Source organism: Nuphar pumila, chromosome 4 (genome assembly GCF_984573655.1).
Source record: "Nuphar pumila chromosome 4, dmNupPumi1.hap1.1, whole genome shotgun sequence".
In the NCBI taxonomy this organism is placed as follows: Eukaryota; Viridiplantae; Streptophyta; class Magnoliopsida; order Nymphaeales; family Nymphaeaceae; genus Nuphar; species Nuphar pumila.
In genome coordinates this window covers 17,023,625-17,051,005 of record NC_143252.1, presented here as the reverse complement: position 1 = coordinate 17,051,005, position 27,381 = coordinate 17,023,625, and the positions used below count along the sequence as shown (strand labels likewise).

At 36.1% G+C, this 27,381-nt stretch overlaps 1 protein-coding gene across 1 annotated transcript; it reads left to right on the top strand.

Moving 5' to 3' along the window:
- The first annotated feature begins 1,963 nt into the window (after positions 1–1,963).
- LOC149839523 (cell division cycle protein 48 homolog) lies at positions 1,964–27,381 on the top strand. Its single transcript, XM_090002593.1, has 9 exons — positions 1,964–2,122; positions 12,610–12,775; positions 12,846–13,074; positions 13,163–13,929; positions 14,025–14,246; positions 14,363–14,434; positions 25,165–25,446; positions 25,837–26,196; positions 26,908–27,381. The coding sequence occupies exons 1-9, from the start codon at positions 2,079–2,081 to the stop codon at positions 27,202–27,204; spliced, it is 2,439 nt and encodes an 812-aa protein (XP_089858719.1). The 5' UTR covers positions 1,964–2,078; the 3' UTR covers positions 27,205–27,381.

The window sequence follows — 27,381 nt, the reverse complement described above, 5'->3', positions numbered from 1 at the left end:
ATTATATCTAATTTTGGATCAATATATGTAATCCAATCCAAAATGCATGATATGATTCAAAATGACTCAATCAATCCAATCCTAGTATGGTGATATAATTTTAATGGATGATTACCCAAGTTGTTCGTTATGACCAACTCAATTACACATATGTTATATCAAGAGTACATCTCATCAATCCATCCATCTCGTTTTGAGTTAGGATACTTAAGCACATGAAAGTTTTCTTTTTAATGCCATTGCAAATCTTGTATCATATGACTTATTCTTACCCTAATGTTTCCAAAATAACATTATAAGAATCAAGTCAAGATCAATCTCATCTTCATAACTTGATATAAAGGAAAACTTTCAACACATCATTAATTAAACTTGTCAAAATGCCAAACTGACACATGTTGCATTATAAACAACATAATATGGATTTGATTATAATAGATCTCACTAACTATTTCAAGTGTGATTAATCATATATATGAACCAAAATCTGACCAAATCTGTATCTACAATCAATAATTCCAGTTAAATATAATGGCTTTACTTAAACCAAGATTATTTTATTTGTCATTTGCCTAAACATAGCGAAATACTAGGATTAAATATTTATCGACTAGTAATTTTTAGAAATTTATTTATTAAATAAATAAACTAAAACTTTTGAGCCACTATCCTAGTTTAGGCATGCATCAAGAATCTATGTGCATATGCACATAAAATACATAATTTCATGCAATTTTGGCATAGTAAAGCACTTAAGTGATTCTATGTAAAATAGAATCACTTTTCTGTAAAAACAAAAAAGTTAAAAGACAATTATGAACAAAACAAAAATTATAATAACTAATCTTTAACTTTTGAGTTAATAAAAAAATATTATACATTTCTATAATATCAGAAAGATCAGAAGCTCTTTGCGCAAATAATATAGACAAAAACCTCAAACTATAAATACAAAGATATTTCGAATTAATAAAAAAAGTATAACCACATTTTTGCAATATCAGAAAAGTGAAAGAATGGTTTATGTGATAAATAATAATCAAAAGCCTGTACCAAAATATTTTGAACCCTTTTGAGGTTATCAGAAAAGTTCAGCCAATTTTTTGTAATTTAAAAAAAACAGAATTCTTGTTCCTGAAAATCTGTTAAAAGGAGACCCTATTACAGAATTTCTAGCAGGTATGTTTATTTCTGAAAAATTCTAGAAATAGAACTACTGAACATTAATTTACAGAGGGTCTTACATAGAATGTTTATTAATAATATGGACTAGAATAAAATGTAACAACTTTTACCATTAAAATAAAAAACAATCTTTTTTTTAAAGAAAAACTCTTCTTCCTCTTACCGAAACCCTAAATCACCAGGGTTCCCAACGGCGATCCACACCGGCACCACCACTGGGCTCCAACCAAGTTCAGGTCCGATTCAAACCCTATTCACGCCGATACTAGCAAAACCACCCCCACCCCCACACTTTTTTTTTTCAATTTACGAAAATATACCTATCTTTTGTCCTATTTATAAACACAACAAACTTTTGAAGATCTTGTATAGGGATGGCAGTGGACAGGGGGACAACAGGGCTCCGCCCCGCCTTGTCCCGTTTGGATCGGGGATGAAGGGCATGAAAGAGGGATGGAGTCTAGGATGAAGGTTAAAATCTATCCCCGTGAGAGGATGGAGGCGGGATGCTTTCCCCCGCCCCATCCCATCCCCCGTCCTTTAAGGGATGACTATAAGCTAAGAGAAAATGGGCCCCACCTCGCCCCCATTTAGACCTGGGATGGAGGTCATGAAACGGGGGTGGAGGTTAAAATCCATCCCCGTGCGGAGATGAAGGTTAGGATTTTGAAACGAGGCGGGGGTGGCAACCTTGTCCCCCGGCCCCGCCCCGCCCCGGTCCACTACCATCCCTAATCTTGTGCCATGGCGGGATCGAAAGTTAGACTGCTTTTGTAAATTTTTCTTTTTTCTTTTTAATATATTCCTTTTTCCACGTGCAAGTACAAATGGCCGTCCGAGTCCCTCGCGGATCCTCTTCTTCTTCTCTGAGAAGCCTCTGAAGATCTTGTGCCATGGCGGGATCGAGTTCCGACGCAGCGGGCCCTTCATCTGAGCCGTGAGTTGATCTCGACCCTTCTTCTTCCTGTTCTCCGTTACCCTTGATTTCCGGAGCGGTGCTTATTCGATTCTTTGCGAGTCGTTCGTTGCAGGAATGGCTCGCGGACGGTAGAACTAGGGTTTTCGATCTCTATGATAACGTGTTATTGATGGGAATCTGGGACGCTTTTTGTTTGAATTTTTGTAGTGTATCCTAATGCGTATCTGTAGAATTCTATTTTCCCTAATTTACTGGTCCTTTCTCTTTTCCTGATGATTCTTGGTGTTTATTCTGTTTCTTTTCGTCGTATTTATCAATTGGGTTGGGCAGTGGTGGCAATTGAAGAACAAGTGGGGAAATTGCTATTGTTGGGACCAGGAATTCTGCGTTCAATTTAGAGAATCGTATGGTCTCTAGAAAGAAAACAAGATAAAAAAGGAGGGGGGGGGGGGCATGAGCGTGGAAGCTGCCCTCGTAGCTACATCAATGCAGTTAAATAATTCACACTAGATGCTTGAGAAATCGCTTGACGTTCGTTATCAAGAAATCTTTGGTATTGGAGAACATTCTGTTGGTTGCCCTCCCTAATCGAATTTTGAATTTTGGTCTTAAGGCGTCTAAATTAACCAGGGAGATTTTCTTGGTTTACCAATGTTTTTCCTGGGCCTTGGTCTAGTTCTTTTTAGAGATTAATGGGGCAACTCATATGTAGTTTAAGTAGTTTGGGGCGCATGAGAGACTATACTTAGGGAACCTTTTATGTTAAAAAGGGAGAAATTTTACTATATTCGAGATAATTAACCTAACTTTCATACTTGTATATGTGATTTGCCTCATGTATTCGAGATAATTAACTTGATTTTCATAATCTAGTTTGCATTACTTTGTTGTGGTTGATGGTATGCGCATGTCCCTCTCAGCAAGTGAGCCTTTGAGACTTTCCCGATTCATTTTCCAGTTTGTCTGCCAGTCACGTTTTCTCAAGTTAAGAGAACTGTTCAGCTATAAAATTCAGACTGGTATTGTTTTCACTTTACGTGCATTGCTTTGGATCATCATGTAGCAAGTCAAGGGGGTTGTGAGGTATGGTAAATCGGTAACCTACCTCATGGACATTTCACTGAGAGTGCATGTGCTGTGTTGACACGACACAACATTGACATGCACACAAAGGACACTGTGGGATGTGTCTTGGACTTGGTCGACATGGTGTTCTCAAGTCTCAACTTTATGCATCTCTTGTATGAACTTGATCCTTTATTTTGTACTTTTTTTCTTTTCAAAATTTTTCATTGACATGAGTTCTTTTGTATTTTTTAATGATCTTGGGATTTGACTTATATATATATATATATATATATATATATATATATATATATATATATAGAGAGAGAGAGAGAGAGAGAGAGAGAGAGAGAGAGAGAGAGAGAGAGAGAGAGAGAGAGAGAGAGAGAGAGAGAGAGAGAGAGAGTAATGAAAACCTACAAAATGAAATATGCTAAATGGGTTTTCCAGTGCCCTTTTTGCAATTCTGACCTGGTAGATGTATTCAACGTGGTTGATTTGCTAGGAATCAGAACCTAGATCATATTTTTTCAATGAAAAGCGATATTTCAAGCCTCAAAATTTTACGAAGATTTTGGGCCATTGATTTTTCAAATCCTATAGAAACCTATCCGCCTGTTAGACTGAAATCAAGCATGTAGATCACATTTGTATGCTCGAAATTTGATAAAAAAATAAAATAAAAACCCAAAAAAGGCCATTTAGCATGTTTCATTTTGTAGGTTTTCATCTCTCTCTCTCTCTCTCTCTCTCTCTATATATATATATATATATATATACACACACACACACACACACACTTACACTGTAAAAAGGAGCACAATCACAAGGCCGCTAATGGGCAAACTACAAGAGCCATTAAGGGCAAGCACAAGAACACAATATAGCTCACAACACAAGCCACTAACGACGAAGCAAGAAATAAGAAAATATAGTTTTATTAATTCTCAAATTTTTTAATAGAAGCATTATTAGAATGGGGAGTAATCCCCACATATATACACAAAGGAAGGGAAGGGAGGAGCTCAACTAGCCATTGGGCTATTTCGAAGGCTAGCTGAGCTAGTCGTTGGACTAGCCCAACGACTACTCAAATTGGACAAAAATGCCCTTGAAGACATTTTTGTCCTAAAGAACAAAAAATAATAAAAAACAAGAAATAAAAAATTACACTTTTACCCCTAGAATACATTCTAAAAAATGAAAAAATACATATATATACATGTGAATGTATATATTCTTAATACAATATATATATATATATATATATATATATATATATATATATATATATATATATATATATATATATATATATATATATATATATAACACCTCCCGGCACACTAACGGAGAAATACAAATAATTTGCTGAGAAGAAACAAGAAATGAGGCAGTGGCAATGCTTTGGTGAAGAAGTCGGCCAATTGATATTCCGATGTTACATAAGGTAGCTCGATGGTTCCTTTGAGATATTCTTCTCTAACATAGTGGCAATCCATCTCTATGTGCTTGGTTCATTCATGGAAAGTGTGATTGCTTGCAATGTATATGGCGTTTTTGTTGTCGCAACGCATCTTCGTAGGAGTAGATATGTAAACGTCCATGTCCTTCAATAGACTTCTTAGCTAAACAATTTCGGTGGTGGTAGTTGTCATTGCTTGATACTCAACTTTATTGGAAGAAAATGACACCTTTTGTTGCTTCTTACACCTCCAGAATACAAAGGAATCTCCCCAAAATACACAGTAACCTGTACTAGAAATCCGATAATTAAGATTGCCTCCTCAATTAGAATTGGTATAAGCAATTAAATTTAAACAAGAAGAAGATGAGAGGAATAATCCTTTAGTTAAGGTGTCCTTAACATATTGAATGATTTGCATGACTGCACCCATGTGAACTAAAGTAGGTGCATGTTGAAACCGGTTGGCACTGTGTACAACATGGGCGATGTCAGGTCAAGCGATAGACATGTAAGAGACCCAATCAACTGTTTATAAGGCATAGGATCCTCTAAAGGAGTTACATTGTTGGACCTCATTTTAGCGTTGATAACTTCAAAAGTATTCACAACCTTTTCATCTATCAACCCGGATCTAGCAATAATCTCATATGTCAGTTTCATTTTCGACAAAACATACCCTCGAAGAGAGTAAACAATCTCAATACCTAAAAAATACCTTAGAAAACCAAGGTCAACCATATTAAAATTTTCTTTAAGAGTATTTTTAATAACTTCAATTCTTTAAGAGTATTTAAGACTATGTAGTCTTTTTAAGTCTAAGAACTTTACCTTGTTCAACCTCAAGCCCGAACAGAGGGTCCATTTACACTTCTTCATTAAGATCCCCATTTAGGAAGTTATTCTTGACATCTAGCTGGTAAACCGTCCACTTAATAGAGGTTATGACTATGAGAGTTCTAACACTTGTCATTTTAGCTATGGGTCCAAGGGTTTCTTCGTAATCAATTTTGTATTCCTGAGCATATCCTTTGGCTACTAACCTAGCCTTATGTATTTCTAAATTTCTATCACTCTTAGTTTTAACTTTGAATACCCACCTGCATCCTATAGTTTTTTTACCTAAAAGAAGATTCATATGTTCCCAAGTTTTGGCTCTATGGAGGGCATCCAACTCAATTTTCATAGCTTTTACCCAGTGAGGATGGTCGACTTCTTTATACGAGAAAGGTTAATGAAAACAATGTTTTAAAACTCGCTGAGTCAACTCGGTGACTCGGCTCGGCCCTCCAGCGAGTCAACCCGGTAAGCTTAACTCTGGCTGTGAAGACTCGGTTGCTGACTCAGTCTGACTCGGGCGAGTTCTGGGATGTTTGAAATTTGATTTTTCGGGTATTTCAGAATAAAAAAATTTGTAATATTATTGAGAGAATTACTGGCTTTCTAATACTCGGGCAAGAAAAAGGAAAATTAAGGCGACATATTGTAAAACCAGATTAGTGCTCTTTTTAGATTAAATTTAAAGTTAAAACCAGATGTTAAAGATGAAATGAAGAGAGGAAGAATGCTGCTAAATGATGCCTGAGAAGATCTGATGATTCAACAACTGAATCAACTCGGTGACTCGACTGATTCAAATCATATAAAGAACTGACCCTCATTAGTATATGCATTAAGAATAAGATAAGATGACTAGTCTGAAAAGATAACTTAGAAATGCAAACTTGAGAATTAAATGCATGCTGACAATAGATATTATGCATAGAGTAACACTGTAAGATTGGCTTCAGGAGGTTTGTTTCTCCATTTCTTCCAATAACGAGCTACAACATCTATCATAATGCAACCTTTGATGTATCGTTTCACAACCTCCCTCCAAATCTTTAATGGTCTTCCTCTTTTCTTAGCTTTTCCACTAACATGGTATCATTAATGTTGTGACAAGTCTCTGTGGAACATGTCCCAACCATCCTAAGCAACAACCTTCTTTTTCTGTTATTGGCAGTACTCTTAAGTGTCTTCTAATGCATTCATTTTTGTCCTTTGTTATTTTATACATTCATCCTACTATACACATCTCTATAACAAGAATTCTCTCAACACTGGGCACCATGTAAGAATGTTGGTATTACAACAATCTTGGAAACATTCTTGCAATCATAAAAGTGCTCGTCCATCACATAACACTCCACTAGCTTGTCAATATTTAATCCATCGAACTCATCTTACTAGTAATATCTTCATCAAGCCCACCGTACTATTGCATCATAGAGTCTGTATATGAGTTTATCATCTCTTGTTTACTGAAAAACATGGTTTGAGACAAATTATATATTGTTTTTCTTTTAAAATCAAAAGTTAACAAAACCCGGTCCGAGTCACCGAGTTGACCCGCCGAGTCACGAGTCAATAAAGAACGAGTCGAGTCCCGAGTCACTAGGTTTTAAAACCTTGAATGAAAGGCATGCATAACTAAAAGACATGCTCAATATTCAAGGGAAAAAGATTCATAGGACACAAATCTACTAGGAGACCTAGATATTTGATATGATATCCTAACATTGGTCTCACCTATAAGTTGGTTTTGTAAGAACTTATCAAGTGCACATGGATGTTCCCCATAGTTACGTCGAGATTTGACATTAAATTCTTGAACATTATTATTTTCATTTCTAAGGAGGTTGTGAGCATCAACATTCACATCATTATGAGCATCAACATTCACATTATCATCAATAGAGTCACCAATAATACAATCATTCTCATCATCAACACAAACATCATTAGAGTTAGATGATTCATTCTTTTCCTTAGATAACAAATCAAACAAAAAAAAGAATACTCAATATCTTTCTTAGTCACGTTTTTCTCAAATCCATTTTCATCTTCTAGAAAGGTAACATTTCTAAATATATAAGGTTTCTCATTTTTTTGATTCATAACACCTATAACCCTTTTGGTTTTCCTCGTAACCAAGAAAAACACATTCAATGGCTTTTGGTGAAAACTTGTCATTCTTTTAACAAAGGACAAAACATTTACAACAAAGAATTCTTAATCTTTTAAAATTTAGTTTAATGTTAAAGAGCTTTTCCAAGGGAGAGATATTTTTCAAAGCGGAAGATGACATTCTATTTGTTAAATAAACGGCTTTAAGAGCGGCTTTGGCCCAAAAATTTTGAAGAACATTTTTTGAAATAAGCAATATTCTAGTAGTCTATATATGCCTATGTTTTTTTTCTACAAGACCATTTTGTTGAGAATTTTTGGGCAAGACTTTTTGTGTAAAATCTTTGAAATCAATTTTGAATTCATTTGACAAAAATTCACCTCCTGAATGTGAACAAAAGATATGAATGTTGGTTTGAAATTGATTTTTAATCATATTATGAAAATCTTTAAAACAATATATAGTATAATCATCAATAAATGTAACATAGTAGAAGAATCCTCCTTTTGACATGACCGGGTCCCCACAAATCCAAGTGGACCAATTCAAAAGGTTTCTTGGTCTCATAAGTTTTAGAAGGAAAATGAATGGTTCATCTTTCCAAGTATACAATCTTTACAAGCAAATTTTTTCTCGTTACATTTTTTTTTCAAAAAAGGAAAATGAGATACAGAGTTTACCAGAAGCTTCTTAGATAGATGGGAAACTCGCTTCCCGAAAACTTGCTTCGGAAGCACGATACTCCACGCTTCCGAAACTTGATGAAAACCTCAATTTTCCCACGCTTCTCCTATGCTTTCCACATGCTTCATCTATTTTTCTTATATGTTCTCCTACTCAACTTTGTTAAAATATGTTATACGTATATATATCTATATATATAGATTATGACACATACACATATATATTCTACATATATATGTCTATGTGTCTATCTACATATATAAATATATATATTTCTTTTGTAATACTTAATAGGGGCAAATTAGTCTTTTCACATTGTACACACATATCCTAAAAGATATGATCCTTTTTCTCTTTTCTTTTTTTCTTTTATTTTTACCTTTTTTCTTATCTTTCTTTATTGGTTGAGAGGGGTCCACAAAGAGTCGTTGGACCCCTCCAACGGTCATAAATATGACCATTGGAGGGGCTCCAACGACTCTATGGGAGCCCCTCCTTGGGTCCCTTAGTGTGTATAAATAAGGGGCTTGACCCCATGTATTCTTCAAGCTTCTTGTGAAGCCTCATGTGAGTGGAATATATTTTTTCACCTTATTTTATGTGTTTTACCACTTTTGTGGTCTATTGCAATCTTGCCCATTAGTGGCTTCTTGTGTATGTGTGTGCACTCGTGCTTGCTCTTGGAGATATCGCCTCACTTATTTGGCACTTCATTACAAACTTTTCATGTTTTTTATGTGTTTTCTCTCACTCTTCTCACTCACTTTCATGTGTTTTCTCTAAATTGGTAGTCATCATTTTTAGATTTTGTTAAAATTTTAATTTTTACACTAAAAAAATCATGAAAATTTAATATTAGTCACTTTATTTTAGTTTTTATTTGTGTTTCATTTTGATTCTCATTCAATTCTTATATTTCTTTTTTAATATTCCTCGCTTCCCGCTTCCTATACATTTTAAGATACATCGTTTCTCGCTTGCGCTTCCCATTTCGTTTCCCGCTTTCACTTCCTAGTTTGGCAACCTTGGTCTTATATGCCAAATTTCAATATTTTCCTCTTAGGCATAGTTACAAAAAGAGTTTCTTGGAATACACAAAAAGTCCATGTATAATAAATTTCTTTTTCTATGACCTTTCCCAATCAACTCACCTGATTGGGGATCCTGCACCAAGCAAGCCTTAGATGAGAAGGAGATTTCATACCCATTATCGAAAATTTAAGAAACTGAATGTAAATTCAAATTTAATTTTGGAATTGGAATATTTTTTTTAGGATTATTTGCTAAATCCCTAATGCTAGTGATTTCTAGAAAAGCTTTTATTAGGCGAAAACTGGATAATAGGGATCCATTATGTGAAAAAAAGCCCCCAAATAAACTCCCGAAGTAGATGTAGACATCTTCAAGAATTGTTGAAGAGCCTCCACCAGTTGTGTAATAGATAGATCCTTAAGTCCACCAACACTTTTGTTATCACTTCTAGTTTTGGATGAAGTGTTTCCAATTGAAGCCACCTTAGTCTTCAATTTTGGGCAAGCCAGCTTGATATTCCCCTGCTCATTGCAAAAGTGATATATAATTTTTCTTTGACTTTCATTTTTCTTTTCAAAGTGTGGTGGTCTATAAAACTTGGTGGTGGCACCGGATTTAGAGGCGGCAAGAATTGCATCATTGGTCTTTTATTCCTTGTCCTCCTTCAATCTTCCTTCCTCCATGCTCAACTCGTTAAGAGTCTCATGGAGAGAAGGAACTTTGGATTTGTGGAGTAACATCATTCTTACTCCCTCAAACTCAGGTCTTAAACCATTAAGGAACATGAAAAATGGTTCTCTCTTGAGTTGTTATTGCCTTAGGCAATGATCTCCGGTAGTTTCCCACTTAGGTTCCAAGACGACAAACTCTCTCCAAAAGAGGGCCATCTCGTTGTAGTAACCCCGGATTGATTTATCGCCTTGTCTCAAGGACATCATTCTTTTGTGGAGATTCCACCAATGAGCCATGTCATTCATGGTGTACATGTCTCTTAAGAACTCCCATGCTTCCTTGGCAACTTTGAATTGTGCCAAACACACTACTCACGATCCATGCCAATCTTGGCATTGTCCATCCGCCACTCCATGTGATTTTTCTCGAACTTAAGGGTGGCTGCCTCCTTCTCATCTTCATCGAGAAATTTAATGTTCTCATTCTCAAATTTTGCGAAAGACTGTTGGGGCTCCGGACAATCTCCCTCAATGTACTTGATGAATCCTTTGGATAAGATTTGGTTCTCCATGGTAGAGGCCCAAGTGCGGTAGTTGGAGTCATTCAACTTGATGGACATGACGAACACAGACTCCTTCTCCATAATGCACGAGCAATGAAGAGATAAGATCATTTGAGGCTTTGGCACGTCTTTCAAGAATAGGTGCAATCTTATGAAGGTCACTAAAATATTGGCTCTAATACCATGTAATGAGAGCACAAGAGAAGGAGCACAATCACAAGGCCATTAATGGGCAAAGTACAAGAGCCACTAAGGGTAAGCACAAGAACACAAAGAAATGGGAAGAGAGGAGCTCAACTAGCCGTTGGACTAGCCCAACGACTAATCAAAATGGACAAAAGTGCCCTTGAAGACATTTTTGTCCTAAAACAAAAAATAATAAAATGTAAAAATGAAAAATAAAAAAGACACTTTTACCCCTAGAATACACTCTAAAAAAGTGAAAAAATACATATATACATGTGAATGTATATATTCTTGATACAATATATATATATATATATAGATAGATAGATAGATAGATAGATAGATAGAGAGAGAGAGAGAGAGAGAGAGAGAGAGAGAGAGGTGCAAAGGCTAGCTCTGCATAGGCTGCACTCATGGTGGAGCAAGGGCTACACTGGCTGTAAATGGTTGTTCATCAGGATAGGCAATATGGATCTTCCTTGTGGAAAACCAATGTGTGTATCGTTCCACCTTTTTTTCAAGAAATACTGACTTGTAACGTGGGAAAAAGTCCTCATAGGAGATTCTGTAAAAGCAACTGATGCGCCGGGATTCCCTCATCAACCTTCCCCCTATTACTGGCGATCCTGATTGCTTAATCGATTGCAATAGTAATTTATGCTTAATAGTATCACAGGCTTAACAACTGTGCTCTGTTATAATTTTCATGATTGCTGATCTTTGATTTGGATATTTGTTTATATTATACAGTAGTTTAGTTGCCCAATTCTCAGTCATGAATAGTTTGATACATGTCAAAGCAGTAAATAGTTGTTTGACTGTTAGTTTAATGTTATTTCTTGATGCTATAAACATTTTTGCCTCTATACAATTCCTTTTTCCATTAATATGGTCATATTTTATTACATTTTTTATGTTACTGAAATGTGGTGAAGGCGTGAAGCCACTGGATCGACCTGCTCATGTCCTGAGTCAAGCCTAGATGAGTTGAGCCCCTGGACGCTGGTTGGAACCCCTTTTCACAAATTTGTCTAGTGTCACATATCTTTCTTGTGTGCTATTTGTGTCCATGTGACATCCAGTAACCAATGATTTTTTTCTTCCTGTGAAGTGTCAAGTGTAAACATCATTACATTTCCTGGTCTCAATCTGCTTTGACTCATTTTTTTTAGTACTGTTACAAGTTTCCTTTATTTTTTGGTGTGTGTTGGGGCGGAGTGATGGCCTTGTTTTTTTCATTATGAAGGCTCAAGTACAAAAATGCAGTAGCAGATGACCTCTATGTGGGGGTGACTCAAGACCCAAATTCATTTTTTTCGAGGTGAACTTTCGCTCCGTATCTGCTTGTGCTTGCATGCCCGGAGGATCTTAACAGGAGCATTAAGGATAGAGCATAGAGACATTACTTGTTGTCGGGCCGACCCCTTAACTGCAGTAAATGGTTAAATGTGTCATGCTAGTGCTTCACAGCTTGATGGCACGCATGGTTTGAGAGGTTGCGGAATCCCATGGTCTCCATATCACAACTGAAAGTTATACATGGCTTCTTCAGAATATGTCACACCTAACTTGCCTTGGATGTGTGGTCTAATATGGATATGTCACAGATCAGGTGTACTGGATCCACAAGAGGGTGCATCCTTCCATTTTGGGGCTATTGTCTTTGTTTTCTCTGGTGATCTCTTTTTTGTTTGGTTGGTAAACGATCATTACTTCATTTTTTTCAAAATCAAATGTTTATTCTTCTCATTAATAATACTTTGGGTTCCCACTGTCATTGTGATCTCTTCCAGAAGTGTCATACCTGTTTGGTTAATGCCACATATTTGTATGACATGCCTATCATTTTACTTCAAGTTCGTTACAAAGATCTTACATGCTTGTAACAGAAAAGAGGCAAAGAAGGATTTCAGCACTGCAATTCTAGAGCGTAAAAAGGCTCCCAATCGACTTATTGTTGATGAAGCTACCAATGATGACAATTCTGTTGTTGCCATGAACTCTGTGACAATGGATAAGCTTCAGTTTTTCCGGGGAGACACCATTTTGATCAAGGTATTCGCTTGAAGTTTTGTAATGCTGGATATTTGGTTAGATCGCTCTTTACATGCATTTGTCTTCACAGGGTAAAAAGAGGAGGGACACTGTGTGCATTGTTCTGGTTGATGACACATGTGAGGAACCTAAGATTAGAATGAACAAAGTTGTTCGTGCCAATCTGAGAGTACGCCTTGGTGATGTTGTTTCTGTGCATCAATGTCCTGATGTGAAATATGGAAAGCGTGTTCACATACTTCCAATAGATGACACAATTGAGGGTGTCACAGGAAATCTGTTCGATGCTTATCTTAAACGTGAGCATTACTGCTGACTGGCTTTTTCGGTATTAGTTTTCTAGTGTGAACAAGTTCTTTTCCTAAGTTTTTTTTTCTTTAATTTCAGCATACTTCCTAGAGTCCTATCGGCCAGCGAGAAAGGGTGACCTTTTCCTTGTAAGAGGAGGGATGCGGAGTGTTGAATTTAAAGTCATTGAAGCAGATCCAGGTGAATATTGTATTGTTGCTCCGGATACGGAGATCTTTTGTGAGGGGGATCCTGTTAAACGCGAGGATGAAGAGAGATTGAATGAAGTTGGTTATGATGATGTGGGTGGTGTTAGGAAGCAGATGGCTCAGATTCGGGAGCTGGTTGAACTTCCACTGAGGCACCCACAACTATTTAAATCCATAGGGGTGAAGCCTCCAAAAGGTATCTTGCTCTATGGGCCACCTGGTTCAGGGAAAACTTTAATTGCCAGGGCAGTTGCGAATGAAACTGGTGCATTTTTTTTCTTAATCAATGGGCCTGAAATTATGTCCAAATTAGCTGGAGAAAGTGAAAGCAACTTGAGAAAAGCATTTGAGGAGGCTGAAAAGAATTCTCCTTCCATCATCTTTATTGATGAGCTAGACTCAATAGCCCCTAAAAGAGAGAAAACACATGGCGAAGTGGAGAGGCGTATCGTTTCCCAGCTTTTGACTCTAATGGATGGCCTTAAGACTCGATCCCATGTTATTGTTATTGGAGCCACTAATAGACCAAACAGCATTGATCCAGCTCTCAGAAGATTTGGAAGATTTGATAGGGAGATTGACATTGGAGTTCCTGATGAGGTTGGACGGTTGGAAGTTCTTCGGATACATACGAAGAACATGAAGCTTGCTGATGATGTAAGGGCTTCCTTTTTTGCTTTTTCTCTTATGCTTTATTGTTCACCACTTAGCTCTGAAGCGGAATCTATTTTCCTTATTGGAATTCACATTAGGTTGACCTGGAAAGAGTTGCAAAAGACACGCATGGTTATGTTGGAGCAGACCTTGCCGCTCTTTGCACAGAGGCTGCCCTTCAGTGTATTCGGGAGAAAATGGATGTCATTGACTTAGAGGATGAGACAATTGATGCTGAGGTGCTCAATTCGATGTTTGTGACAAATGAGCATTTCCAAACAGCTTTGAGCTCTTCCAATCCATCTGCTTTACGTGAAACTGTGGGTATCCTCTTTGCATTGCTTCTCTCTTCTTTATGTTCTGCCACAATTTTTGTTTTTTTGTGGTGATATTGCTGAATGGTCATGGGTCATCACGGTTGCATTGTGATTGGTAGGTTGTGGAGGTTCCAAATGTCTCGTGGGAGGATATTGGTGGGTTGGACAATGTCAAAAGAGAACTTCAGGAGGTAAGTATTTTTTTTTTCTTTTTACCTCTCTGGAATTTTTTTTGTTTAAACTATATATAGAGTGCCAGATGAGTGCATTGATGCCCAAAAAAATAAATGTTAAAACTATCCCTCCAAATACTTTGATTTTTTAATATGTGGATGTGTCTTGGTTCAGAAATCGCTGTTGCAATTGGCATATCTGGTAAGGTGAGAGAGTGATGGGTAGTTCTAGGTATTTTTTTAGTGTATATTGTAGTGAGGTCTTAATGTATTTTTCTTTTTTGTATTTTAATGTTCATTATTACTGAAATTATTCATTCACAATAGTTGTATTGTTTTTGTTTTAATGTGTATTGTTTGTATCCAAATGCTTGTTGGTTTGGCATTTGGATCTCGGTTTGGATTATCTTGGTTTTCGTGCCGTTTCGTGACATGGTATCAGAGCAAGGTATCTTGGTCTTGGTAACTTGTTCGTGTTTGTGCTTTGAAAGAAGGATTTGAATAAATGAACAACTTGGACTCGAGATCCTTGTATTCCAGTATGCATTTTCTTTGGATTCTTTACTTTAAATATTTATGATATAAATTTGAAAATGTATTTGAAATATAGTAGCTTCTTGCTAAATATGTTAAATTTCATAGCTTTTATATACCCTATATGGTTATAAGTTACTATATTATCTTATTGCTTTAAGTATTCATGATTGGTGTTAATTATGTTTACTTTTGGGATTATAAATGTTTCCTCTAAAATCTCTATATGTATTATTTCCTTAATGTTACATGTCTTTGTTGTCTCATAGTAGAGTTATGATTTAAATCTAAAAGGCTTCCTTTTAAGATAATATGTTGTTCTTGTAATGAGATATTGCGGAAATATAAAGAGTGCATACAAGCACATACAACAATGAATAAAAGAGAAAATATCACAAGTCCACGAAGGGACAATACAAGCACAAGCCTTTAAGAAGGCAACAATATACAAAGCCTCTTATTGAAAAGAGAGAGAAGCTCTCCAAGATAAGAATACACAAGGGGATCACCCCTATTTATACAAGAGGAAGAGGAGAAAAAAGGAGGGCCAAAGGGTCTCAAAAGGAGAGCCAAAAGGGGGCTCCCATAGAGTCATTGGGAGCCTCCAACGGTCACATTTGTGACCGTTGGGGGCTCCAACGACTTCTATGTTGGAGCCCCTTTAGGTCCTCAAAAAGAATAAAAAAGAAATAAAAAGTAAAAATTACATTTATTCAAAAAACAAAAAAATAATTGTTTTCTAAAACAACTGTGAAATTACAAAAATACCCCTATCGGGTATTGATGTAATATACAGAATTTCTCTCTCTCTCTATATATATATATATATATATATATATAATAGTTACATTTTAACACCCCCCCTCAAACTTTACGGGGGAATGACGGAAAGTTTGCCGAGAAGAAGCATGAAGCGAGGAGCCGGAAGAGCTTTAGTGAAGAAGTCTGCCAACTGATATTCTGAAGTGACATATGGCAGAGCAATAGTTCCTCGTAAAAATTCGTCACGAACATAGTGGCAATCCATTTCGATATGTTTCGTACGTTCATGAAAAGTATGATTGCTCGCAATATAGATGGCACTCTTATTGTCGCAACACAGCTTTGAGGCTTCAGTAATATCAACTCCCATATCTTTAAGCAAACTGCGAAGCCATACAAGTTCCATTGTTGTGGTTGCCATTGCCCGGTACTCAGCTTCAGTGGATGATAGTGAAACTTTCTGCTGCTTCTTGCATCGCCAGGCAATCAATGAGTCCCCTAAAAAGACACAAAAACCAGTAGTTGAGACTCGATCATTGGGATTACCTCCCCAATCTGCATCAGTATAAGCAAGAAGATTCAAAGGGGAAGAGGAGGATAGAAATAGCCCTTTATTGATGGTATTCCGAATGTAGCGGATGATTCGGAGAACCGCACTCATATGCACGGTTGTAGGAGCATGCTGAAATTGACTGACTGAGTGAACCGCATGAGTGATATCTGGTCTGGTGATGGTTAAATATGTAAGAGACCCAATGAGTTGTCTATACGGTGTAGGATCTTCCAGAAGAACCCCATCCTCTAACCGCAATTTGGCATTAATAACCTCGGGAGTCTCTACCTTCTTATCATCAGAAATCCCAGACTTAGAACATATATCTGCAACAAGCTTCATCTGTGACAAAATATATCCTCTAGGAGAATATGCAACCTCAATTCCAAGAAAATATCTGAGAAAACCTAAATCAGACATATCAAAATTATCTTTTAACATATTTTTAACATTAATAATACTACTTTGATCATTTCCAGTGATAATCATATCATCAACATAAAGCAACAAAATTACGATACTAGAACCTGCATTTTTAACAAAAAGAGCAGTGTCAGTATAACAAGAATGAAATCCTAATTTTATCATGATATCACTAAAACGATCATACCAAGCCTTAGGGGCTTGTTTAAGACCATATAATGCCTTTAAAAGCCGAAGTGTTTGACCTTGCTTAATATTTATTCCGGGTGGTGGATCCATATAAACTTCTTCACTTAAACTTTTATTTAAAAAAGCATTTTTTACGTCAAGTTGATAAATAGGCCATTTTTTGGTTGATGCGACAGCTATTAAGGTTCTGACACTTGTCATACGAGCTACGGGGGCGAATGTTTCTTCGTAATCAATACCATATTCTTGGGAGTATCCCTTAGCAACCAATCTGACTTTATATCGTTCTAAAGAGCCATCGCTTTTAGTTTTAACTTTGAAGACCCAACGACAACCAATAGGTTTTTTGTGTGAGGGTAGATCAACTACTTCCCAGGTATTGGCCTTTTTTAAAGCATTTAGTTCAACTTGCATTGCTTCCACCCAATGAGGTATAAATTTAGCTTGATTATAGTGAGCTGGTTCAAAATAAGAGTGTAGAGTTATCAAACATGCCCGATAGTTGGGAGTTAAAGAGTCATAGGAGACAAACCTATTTGGGGGTATTGATATTCTAGAAGAATGCCTAACTTGTGGTTCCTCAATGGATTCAGAAATTTGAGAGTATTTTTCGAGGGCACTAATAGGTTTTTCTTGATTTCTTCTTGAGTAAACATTTATATTGGCATCGCTATCATGAACATTGGCATTTGAATTACTATCATTTGAGAGTGTTATGTCAAGAGGGGATACCTCGTGAGTGTCATCTATGTTTTCAAGAGGATCTTCTTGTATGTCATCAATAAGATCATATAAGAATATATAATCGATTTCATTTGTCTCTTCTATTTTATCAAAACTATTTTCTTCTTCGAGAAATGTTACATCTTTTGAAACATATAGTTTATCATTCTTAAAATCATAACATCTATATCCTTTTTTATTTTCACCATATCCAAAAAATACACATTCAATGGATTTTGGAGATAACTTATCCCTTTTATGTAGTAGGACAAAACATTTGCAACCAAAAATACGAAGTCGATTAAAATCGGGTGAAAACTTAAAGAGTTTCTCATAGGGAGAAGCATTTTTTAACTTAGAAGAGGGCATTCTATTGATTAGATAAGTTGAGGTAAGAACGGCTTCCGCCCAAAATTTTTTTGGAATATTTCTAGACACAAGTAATGTTCTAGCGGTTTCTATAATGTGCCTATGTTTCCTTTCCGCTAGGCCATTTTGTTGTGGAGTCCTAGGACATGACTTTTGATGACAAATGCCGTTTTGGTTTAAATAGTTTTGGAATTCGTGAGATAAGTATTCACCACCGGAATCGGATCTTAAAATAGATATGTTACCTTGAAATTGATTTTGAACCTTTTTATGAAAATCTTTAAAGAAAGTAAATACTTCCGACTTATGACTAAGGAAATAAATCCAAACATACCGAGTAAAGTCATCAATAAACGTAACATAATATGAATAGCCCCCTTTAGACATAACCGGAGAGGGACCCCAAACATCCGAATGCACCAATTCAAAAGGCCTTGATGAGAAAAAAGATCTAGTTGGAAAAGGAATAGACTTCATTTTTCCAAAAATGCAATCTTTGCAATTAATTTCTTTTTCCTTACAAAATTTGTTTCCAAAAGGAAAGAGATACATTTTGGAATAACTTGGATGACCAAGTCTTTTATGCCAAGTTTCCATATTTTTTTCTTGGACATAAGAACAAAAAAAATTTGTAGGGAGATCAAGATGGTCCATATAATAGAGGTCTCTCTTTCTATGGCCTTGCCCAATCCGCTTCCCGGACCGGAGATCCTGCACAAAGCAACCATTAGATGAGAAAGATATTTCACATCCATGGTCGACAATTTGAGAAACCGAAAAAAGGTTTAAATTTAATTTGGGAACAACTCTTACTTTTGGAACACAAAAATTTTGAGAATCTTTAAAAGAGCCAATACTTGAAATTTTCAAAAAGGTTCCATCGGCCGTTGAGACACAAGAGTCCTTTGAATTGATGCAAACATCACTAAGTGCATTCTCATGAGGGGTCATATGAAAAGAAGCTCCGGAATCAAGGATCCAAGAATACGTACCGGGTGATGATGTTGAAGCAATGGCCGCACCCGATGTGGAGGAAGAAACTTTTAGCATTTGTTGGAGAGCCATAGATATTTGTCCAAGAGTTTCTTTAATGTCATTGTTTTTGCCTTCATCTTCTTTGGTGGTGGTTTCTTCAAGAGAGGCTACTTTAGGCTTGAAGGCTCCCATAAGCTTTGGACAAGCGGGTCTAATGTGACCCGGCTCATTGCAATAATGACAAACAATCATTTTTCTTCCTCCATTGTAGTTCCCTTGTTTCCCAAAATGAGAAGGCTTATAGGTTCTAACATTGTTACCCGGTTTGGATACGGCAAGGACTTCATCAACATGCTTACTCATGCCAAGCCTTGTCTCCTCTTGAGTGATTTCGGCAATAGCATCCTCAATAGGAGGAAAAATAGATCTATGGAGAAGTGAGGATCTCACTTGCTCAAATTCGGGACGTAGCCCAAAAAGAAATTGAAACAATCGCTCTTGTTTCATTTGTTTTTGTCTTAAATCAACATCTTCCATAGAAACCCACTTTGGCTCTAAAAGAGCCAATTCATCCCATAGTGGGTTAAGGACACTATAGTAGTCTTGAATGCTAGAATCACCTTGCTTGGTGGTTCTAACCTTTTCTTGCAAGAAGTAAGCTCTTGCAAGATCCTTTTGGGTATACATACCCCTCATAAAGGACCAAGCCTCATTGGCTCTATGTAATTTAGCTATATTAGCACATACCTTAAGCTCCACATTGTTCATAAACCACGCAAGGATTTTTGCGTGATTGCTTTCCCAATCTTTCACTTTCTTTTGATGATTTTCAATGGCCTTGAGACGAGCATCTCCCTCAAGAGCTTTTTCTTGATCTTCTTCCATCTTCGTGAGCATAAGCTTAGGTTCCGGAACGGTCCCCATGACATAACCCCAAAGCTTCTTTCCTTTGAGATTATTCTCCATTGCCGATGCCCACATCATATAGTTCTTTCCATTGAGCTTGAAAGAAAGATCAATCTTTGTCTCCATGATGTTGCCAAGAAGTGAGAAGATGTTCACTAAAATAAGAGATACACGAACCAAACCTTTTCTTCAAGAATCGAGTGGCTCTGATACCATGTAATGAGATATTGCGGAAATATAAAGAGTGCATACAAGCACATACAACAATGAATAAAAGAGAAAATATCATAAGTCCACGAGGGGACAATACAAGCACAAGCCTTTAAGAAGGCAACAATATACAAAGCCTCTTATTGAAAAGAGAGAGAAGCTCTCCAAGATAAGAATACACAAGGGGATCACCCCTATTTATACAAGAGGAAGAGGAGGAAAAAGGAGGGCCAAAGGGCCTCAAAAGGAGAGCCAAAAGGGGGCTCCCATAGAGTCGTTGGGAGCCCCCAACAGTCACATTTGTGACCGTTGGGGGCTCCAACGACTTCTATGTTGGAGCCCCTTTAGGTCCTCAAAAAGAATAAAAAAGAAATAAAAAGTAAAAATTACATTTATTCAAAAAACAAAAAAATAGTTGTTTTCTAAAACAACTGTGAAATTACAAAAATACCCCTATCAGGTATTGATGTAATATACAGAATTTTATATATATATATATATATATATATATATATATATAATAGGTACATTTTAACAGTTCTTGTCTTCTATTTAAGAGTTATTAGATCCTTTGTATGTGATCTGCCTTTGTGCATTTATTCCTTGATTGGTGGATTTATGACTTCACTTTGAAGAATTGATTGTATTAAGCATGATTCTTGTTTATTCAAAATTGTAAAAGTTGTCATGTGACATATTGTTGTGCACATGATTGTCCTACATTCTTTCTAGGATTTTATCTTCTTTATTGGATTGTTGATTTAAAACCTTGTTTTTTCAAATCGGTTCCTTTTATAAACTCACCTATTTGGAAATTGATTTTTGTATGTATTGCCTTTTTATGGCATTTGGATTGTCCATCACAGAATTTTATATGATGCATTTTTTTCTCTTGGCCTTGTTGATGGATTAGGGTTAGCTGTTGAGGTGAGTTATGTGTGCACCTCATGTCATCTTATTAATCTAGATTCCCAAGGGTTATGACTGACGCGTTGTCACTTGCCTTGGGTTTGATTGATGGTTGATTGACCTTTGAACTCATTATTATTGGTATTTTGAGTTAATCGTTGAGGTGAGTTATGTGTGCACCTCAAGTTATTTTATCAATATGCAATTATCAAAGTTTATGAGTGTCGTGTTGACACTTGTCTTGGATCTGATTGATAGTTGATTGGCCTCAGGATCCACATTTTTTTTATTTAGAGATGTTTGTTGGGGGTAAGTTGAGTGCACCTCATTTTATGTCAGTCTAGATTGTCAACTTATGGGTTGACTCTAACTGACAGTTGTTTGATCTCTGGATTTGAATGTGTTGTATCACTCATTTGTTGTTTTGGTCATTGTTATTGCTATGGATGCTTATAAGTTTGTGATGACTATATATTTTTTAAACCATGGTGTTTCGAAAGATTGTTAAAATTGATTCTTATTGGTAAACACTAATGTGTTTTTCATTACAAGCTCTCTTACCTCTTGTGTTTTCTCTTATTATGTCTCGTATTTAAGTGTCATTGTATATAAACAAGAGATGTTGTTTAGCCCATAAGTGGCATTGTGATTATACTCTTGTTCTAATAGCTGATACACTCATGTTGAGTGTCATTATATGTAGACAAGATATGTTTATTCACACTTTTGTGTGTTTGTTTAGCCCATAAGTGGCATTGAGATAATACTCTTGTTCTAGTAGCTTATACACTCATTTTGAGTGTCATTATACGTGGACAAGAGATATTTATACACACCTTCATATGTGTCTTAGCCCATTGTTGGCATTATGTTTATGTACTTGTTCTAGTTGTTGATACACTTGATTTTTAAGATTGTAGGTCTAGTGAGGAGATTGCTTGTGATGGTCAAACTAGTGTTTTTGATTTGCAAAATGCATTCATTATGATGTATGAGATTTTTTGAATCTCTTCGTAATTTTTTTAAACTCATTTGCTCTTTTATGAGAAATGGTTATTTTCATGCATTTTTGCATTGTATATGCTTTAGTTTCATGAGTTATTCCATGATTGATTATCTTGCATAGTTTGCATAAGTTTAATTAATGCCTTACTAAGCATTTCATTAGTAAAATCTCTTGTGTATTGTATTGTGTACGCCCATAGTGGCTATTTACTTTTGACAAACTAGTGCTTCTACACTCCTATTGTACTTGTGTGGATCCTCATTGGGATCCCTTTTTATATTTTCACTTGTTTCTAAGCATGGGCTCTTGAATGTTTGTTTATTGTTATTTTTTAAAATTGGTCCATAAGTAACCTTTTTAGTTGTACGATTGATATTACTTTCAAAATGTAATTGATCTTTGTGTATTTGACTTCGCTTAATTAAATGATGAAAATCACTTCTTGTATCTTCCGTTGTGTGAAAATCATTTGTAATCCTTTGTGATGATATTGATAATATCGATATGCATTAATGTGACCTTTTGCATGTTTTTCATAGAATGACTTTATCTTGTTTGCATCTCTTGATAGTATTCTATTATGTTCTCTTGTGAACTAAGAACCTTTTAACTCGAAGTCTTTTAATGACTATCATATTTTACTTTCAATGATTTTTTAAAATGCTAAATTAACTTGTTTTCTACCTATTGTATGTTTGTGTGCTTGGCCATCCTCTCTCCATAAGTTATATAAGTATAGTTATTTCTTGTTAGATTTCTCTTGTTAAATCTTCTCGTCGGTATTTTAAGCATTGATGCTATTAAAGATCCTTTGTGATTACAAAGCGTATGATTAAGCACCTTTTAAAAAAGCACCAAATGGAAGAACCTGAAGAAGTCCATGGAAGACATTTTGTAAGTTTGAGGGGATGTTAAGATAAATGTATCCTTGGTGTGTATATGTATATGTATACATATACATATACATATATTTATATAATATATATTTAGCTTAGTCAACCTAGGTTGACTTTGTTCTAGCCGTTGGACTAGCTCCAACAGCTAGAAGGGCTCCTCCTCTCTTTTAATCTCTCTTCTTCCTTATTTTCTCTATAAATATGAGTGGGTGTGTGCCTTTGTAAGGTGAGAGAGTGATGGGTTGTTCTAGGTATTTTTTTAGTGTATATTGTAGTGAGGTCTTAATGTATTTTTCTTTTTTGTATTTTAATGTTCACTATTAATGAAATCATTCATTCACAATAGTTGTATTGTTTTTGTTTTAATGTGTATTGCTTGTATCCAAATGCTTGTTGGTTTGGCATTTGGATCTCAGTTTGGAGTGTCTTGGTTTCCGTGTCATTTCGTGACAATATCGGCTATGTCACAAAGATACAGGCAGGCTCAATCTTGAAGTGTTTTTTGGAAAAACAGGACACGAGAACATAGATTTTTTATTTTAATTAATAAAAAACTATTTTTTGATATTTTAATGTTTAAAGATACATTTTTTGCCAAAATATTAATAAAAATGTAATAGAAAGTATTATAAATATCAAAATAATATTTATACATCAGCGTGTCATAGCTTCTCCAGCTATGTCACATGAATACAGATGCAGAAACAGGACACGGTGCGGATACATTTGGTATGACACAGAAGTTTCCAAAAATTAGGACATAGCGACATGTCTATACACACACAAGTGTGTGTGTGTGTGTGTGTCTCATCTCACTCAGAAACTCTTTTCCACCACAGTTTCAATATTCCCCATGATTTGGAACAGCTTTTATATAGGATAAGTATTGACTACACTCTAGAGTACCACATCCTCTAACTAAAACTCACAGTTGACTCATAGTTGTGAGTATATGTGTGTGTGTAATTTTTCTTTTTGAGTCAGGGGTATTTTGGTCTTTTCTCTTTGTAATAAACTCTGTCCACTAGGGACAGTCTTTTTTATTTTTTTACTTTTTATTTTTGTCTTTTAACCAAAGACTAGGGGCTCTTTGGTCATTGGACCAAAGAGTCGTTGGAGCTGCCCCACCGTCATATTTATGATCATTGGGAGCTCCAACGACTCTTTGGAGCTCCCAATGGCCTCCCCTTTATGTGTGGTATTGTGTATAAATAGGGGTAAAACCCCACTTGTTCTTTCAATGCTTGTGTTAAGCATTTGATCAATAAAAGTTGATATTTTTACATTTTTGTATATTTCTTTTTTTGCCTTATTGACTTTTGTATTGTCCAATAGTGGACTTGTGCATGTTCACTTGTATGATTGTGATCTTGTAAGCCCTTAGTGGCTAGTGTTTCGTGCTTCTGCATATTTCATTACACCATTTCCTAGGGAATGCACTTTTGGTTGAGTAGTTTTGATGTAAAATCTTGATGTTCTCAATTCTGTTTTTTTTACACATTGTGAACTGTTGAATTTTGAAGCCATTAAAAAATCTACTTATACAATGCGACCTGGCAATCTAAAACATGTGTTTGATCAAACAAACAATATAGATCATATCCGTAGGGCTTGATCCACAAAAAAAATCAAGAAAATGTGATGGAATGGCCTGTTTCTAATAGAGGCTATGTACATTCGAGGATAGCCAATATCTTTTCATACATATATATATAAATATAAAACATTCTTATCCTAAAGCAGTGAAACATGAATATCATCTTGTGTAAACTCTTGAACAATAATCCTAAATCACTGTAATTAAAACCATCAAACAATAAAACTAAGTTGAAAAATGAAATGTAATGTACTTAATAACAAATTTTAAAAGGAAAAGAAAAGAACTAATCAAGATCATAAAAGGAAATAGCTAAAGTTAATAACACAATGTTGACTGTGTCTCACATTGGTTTAATTGTCTATGAAGTGTTTGGGTGTGTCCTAATGTCATGTCGTGTTGACACTGGATATGCATTCTAAGTGAAGTGTCCGTGTGACATGGGTGTCCGGTCGGCGGTCGTGTCACTAGGAACATGCAGCCAAACTGATGTGTCCTTATGGCGTAGCATATTGGTTGTTGAATATCCAACAAGTACTTAAATTCTCATTGGTTGGCAAAGTCTTGTTTGTTTCTCATACATCAGCATCCATTGCAAGGCAGCCTGGCAGAACATCCTGTGGAGGCTTTTTTGTTCTATTAGTTGACAGCCATTCTGCTGAGTGATAATTTACATTATGAATGTTTTGTTTGCAGACAGTACAGTATCCCGTTGAGCATCCTGAGAAATTTGAGAAATTTGGCATGTCTCCATCAAAAGGAGTTCTGTTTTATGGGCCTCCTGGCTGTGGTAAAACTCTTCTTGCGAAGGCCATTGCAAATGAGTGCCAGGCCAATTTTATTAGTGTGAAGGGGCCAGAATTGCTGACAATGTGGTTTGGTGAGAGCGAAGCTAATGTTCGAGAAATATTTGATAAAGCGAGGCAGTCAGCTCCATGTGTCCTTTTCTTTGATGAACTTGATTCCATTGCAACTCAGGCAAGAATTCTAAATTTATTTTTCTACATTCTATGTTTTTTTCTGTTTGGTATTTGAGAATGGAAAACATGAATGTTGAAATGTTGAACATTCTTTTTTGGGAAATGAACCAGTACAAGCATAATTACATCCTTTATTGAAGTGTTCAAGTTGATAGCACTACTGTCACATTCTTTTTGCAGCTTGCCAATAAGATTGTTATTTGTTTTAGTATTTGGACCGACAGTCGTTTTTCACTGGACTTGGACTAACCAAATTGCTTTCACCAGTCTCGTCATCTTTAATGTGGAAGTTCTGTATAAGATTCACTTGATTTAGTATATGGATGTATAGGTCTTATTCCAGCCTTCTTGGCTAACCAGTTTTAGTTTGACCATTCATTTTGTGTAGCGTGGAAGTTCTGTTGGAGATGCTGGTGGTGCTGCAGACCGTGTTTTGAATCAGTTGTTGACTGAAATGGACGGCATGACAGCAAAGAAAACTGTATTCATAATTGGTGCCACAAATAGGCCAGATATTATTGACCCTGCGTTGCTCAGACCAGGGCGTCTGGATCAGCTGATTTACATTCCCTTGCCGGATGAAGCTTCTCGCTTGCAGATCTTCAAAGCTTGCTTACGCAAATCACCTGTCTCAAAGGATGTTGACTTGTCTACTTTGGCACGCTATACTCATGGTTTTAGCGGTGCTGATATTACTGAAATCTGCCAGAGAGCTTGCAAGTATGCCATTAGAGAGAGCATTGAGAAGGTAAAAGCTCCTCTTATCCTTAATTATTTGGTATCATTGAAAATTCTAATTAAATGTGTATGAGAAGAACCATTATGTGTTCTCGCAAGTTATAAAAGGATAAAGAACCTTAAGTTCGTACAAGCAGTTGGAGGTTATTCTGTGCGTGTCTGTGTATACTTGTATATGTTTAACATGTTGATCATGTGGTGTGGGTGTGGTTTTGGTGGTTTAATTGCCTCTTTGTTAATCTCTGCCAATCTTCGAGATATTTGCCATTCATAGCATCCTGTTTATTCTTAAAACTGATCAGTCGTTGAAAATGAAGCACCCAGCTAATGATAGCATCCAATAAACAATCTTTGTCTGCAATAATATATGTGGTAGATATCATCATTCGATTGTTTTCCTAGGAAGCTTTTGCAACGTTTGCCTCATCCTTTCTTGAAAATCATCTTCTTAGAGAATAAAGGTCTCTTAGTAAAACTCGGGAAAACATGAGATTTCCGATGAATGCATAAAAGATTGACTGTTTCCCATGTTTTTCTGATAATGCGGTTTCCAAACTATTTCTTTGTGGAAAAGACAAGTTATTGTTATTTCTTGTCAGTTCCATTGTTTACATCGACAGAAAAAAACTGTTAACTTTCTAAAAATGAATCACCATTTTGGCACTTCTTTTCAAACTCTACTGCATTATTTTGCCCATGTGAACATCATTTTCTGGAACAGGACATTGAGCGGCAGCGCAAGAAGAGTGAGAACCTTGAAGCCGTGGAGGAGGATGACACGGATGAAGTTCCTGAAATAAAGGCAGCACATTTTGAAGAATCCATGAAGTATGCTAGGAGGAGCGTGAGCGATGCAGACATTAGGAAGTACCAACTCTTCGCTCAAACGTTGCAGCAGTCTCGAGGGTTTGGATCAGAGTTCCGTTTCCCAGATAAACCCGAGTCTGCTTCTGCAACGACAGCTTCTGATCCATTTACCACCACTGGTGGTGGAGATGAAGATGATCTGTATAACTAAAGCTGTAAGAGCTTGCTTTTGGGAAAATTAGGTGTCCTCCTAAAGGGATCCTATGACCAAGAAGGTAGAGAATTTTATTATCCCGGAATTTTTATTTATGCTTGGGGTATATGAGTATACGTCATTTTCTATGTAAAACTGCCATTGTAATGTTCAAGTTTCTGCTGTTTATGCGCA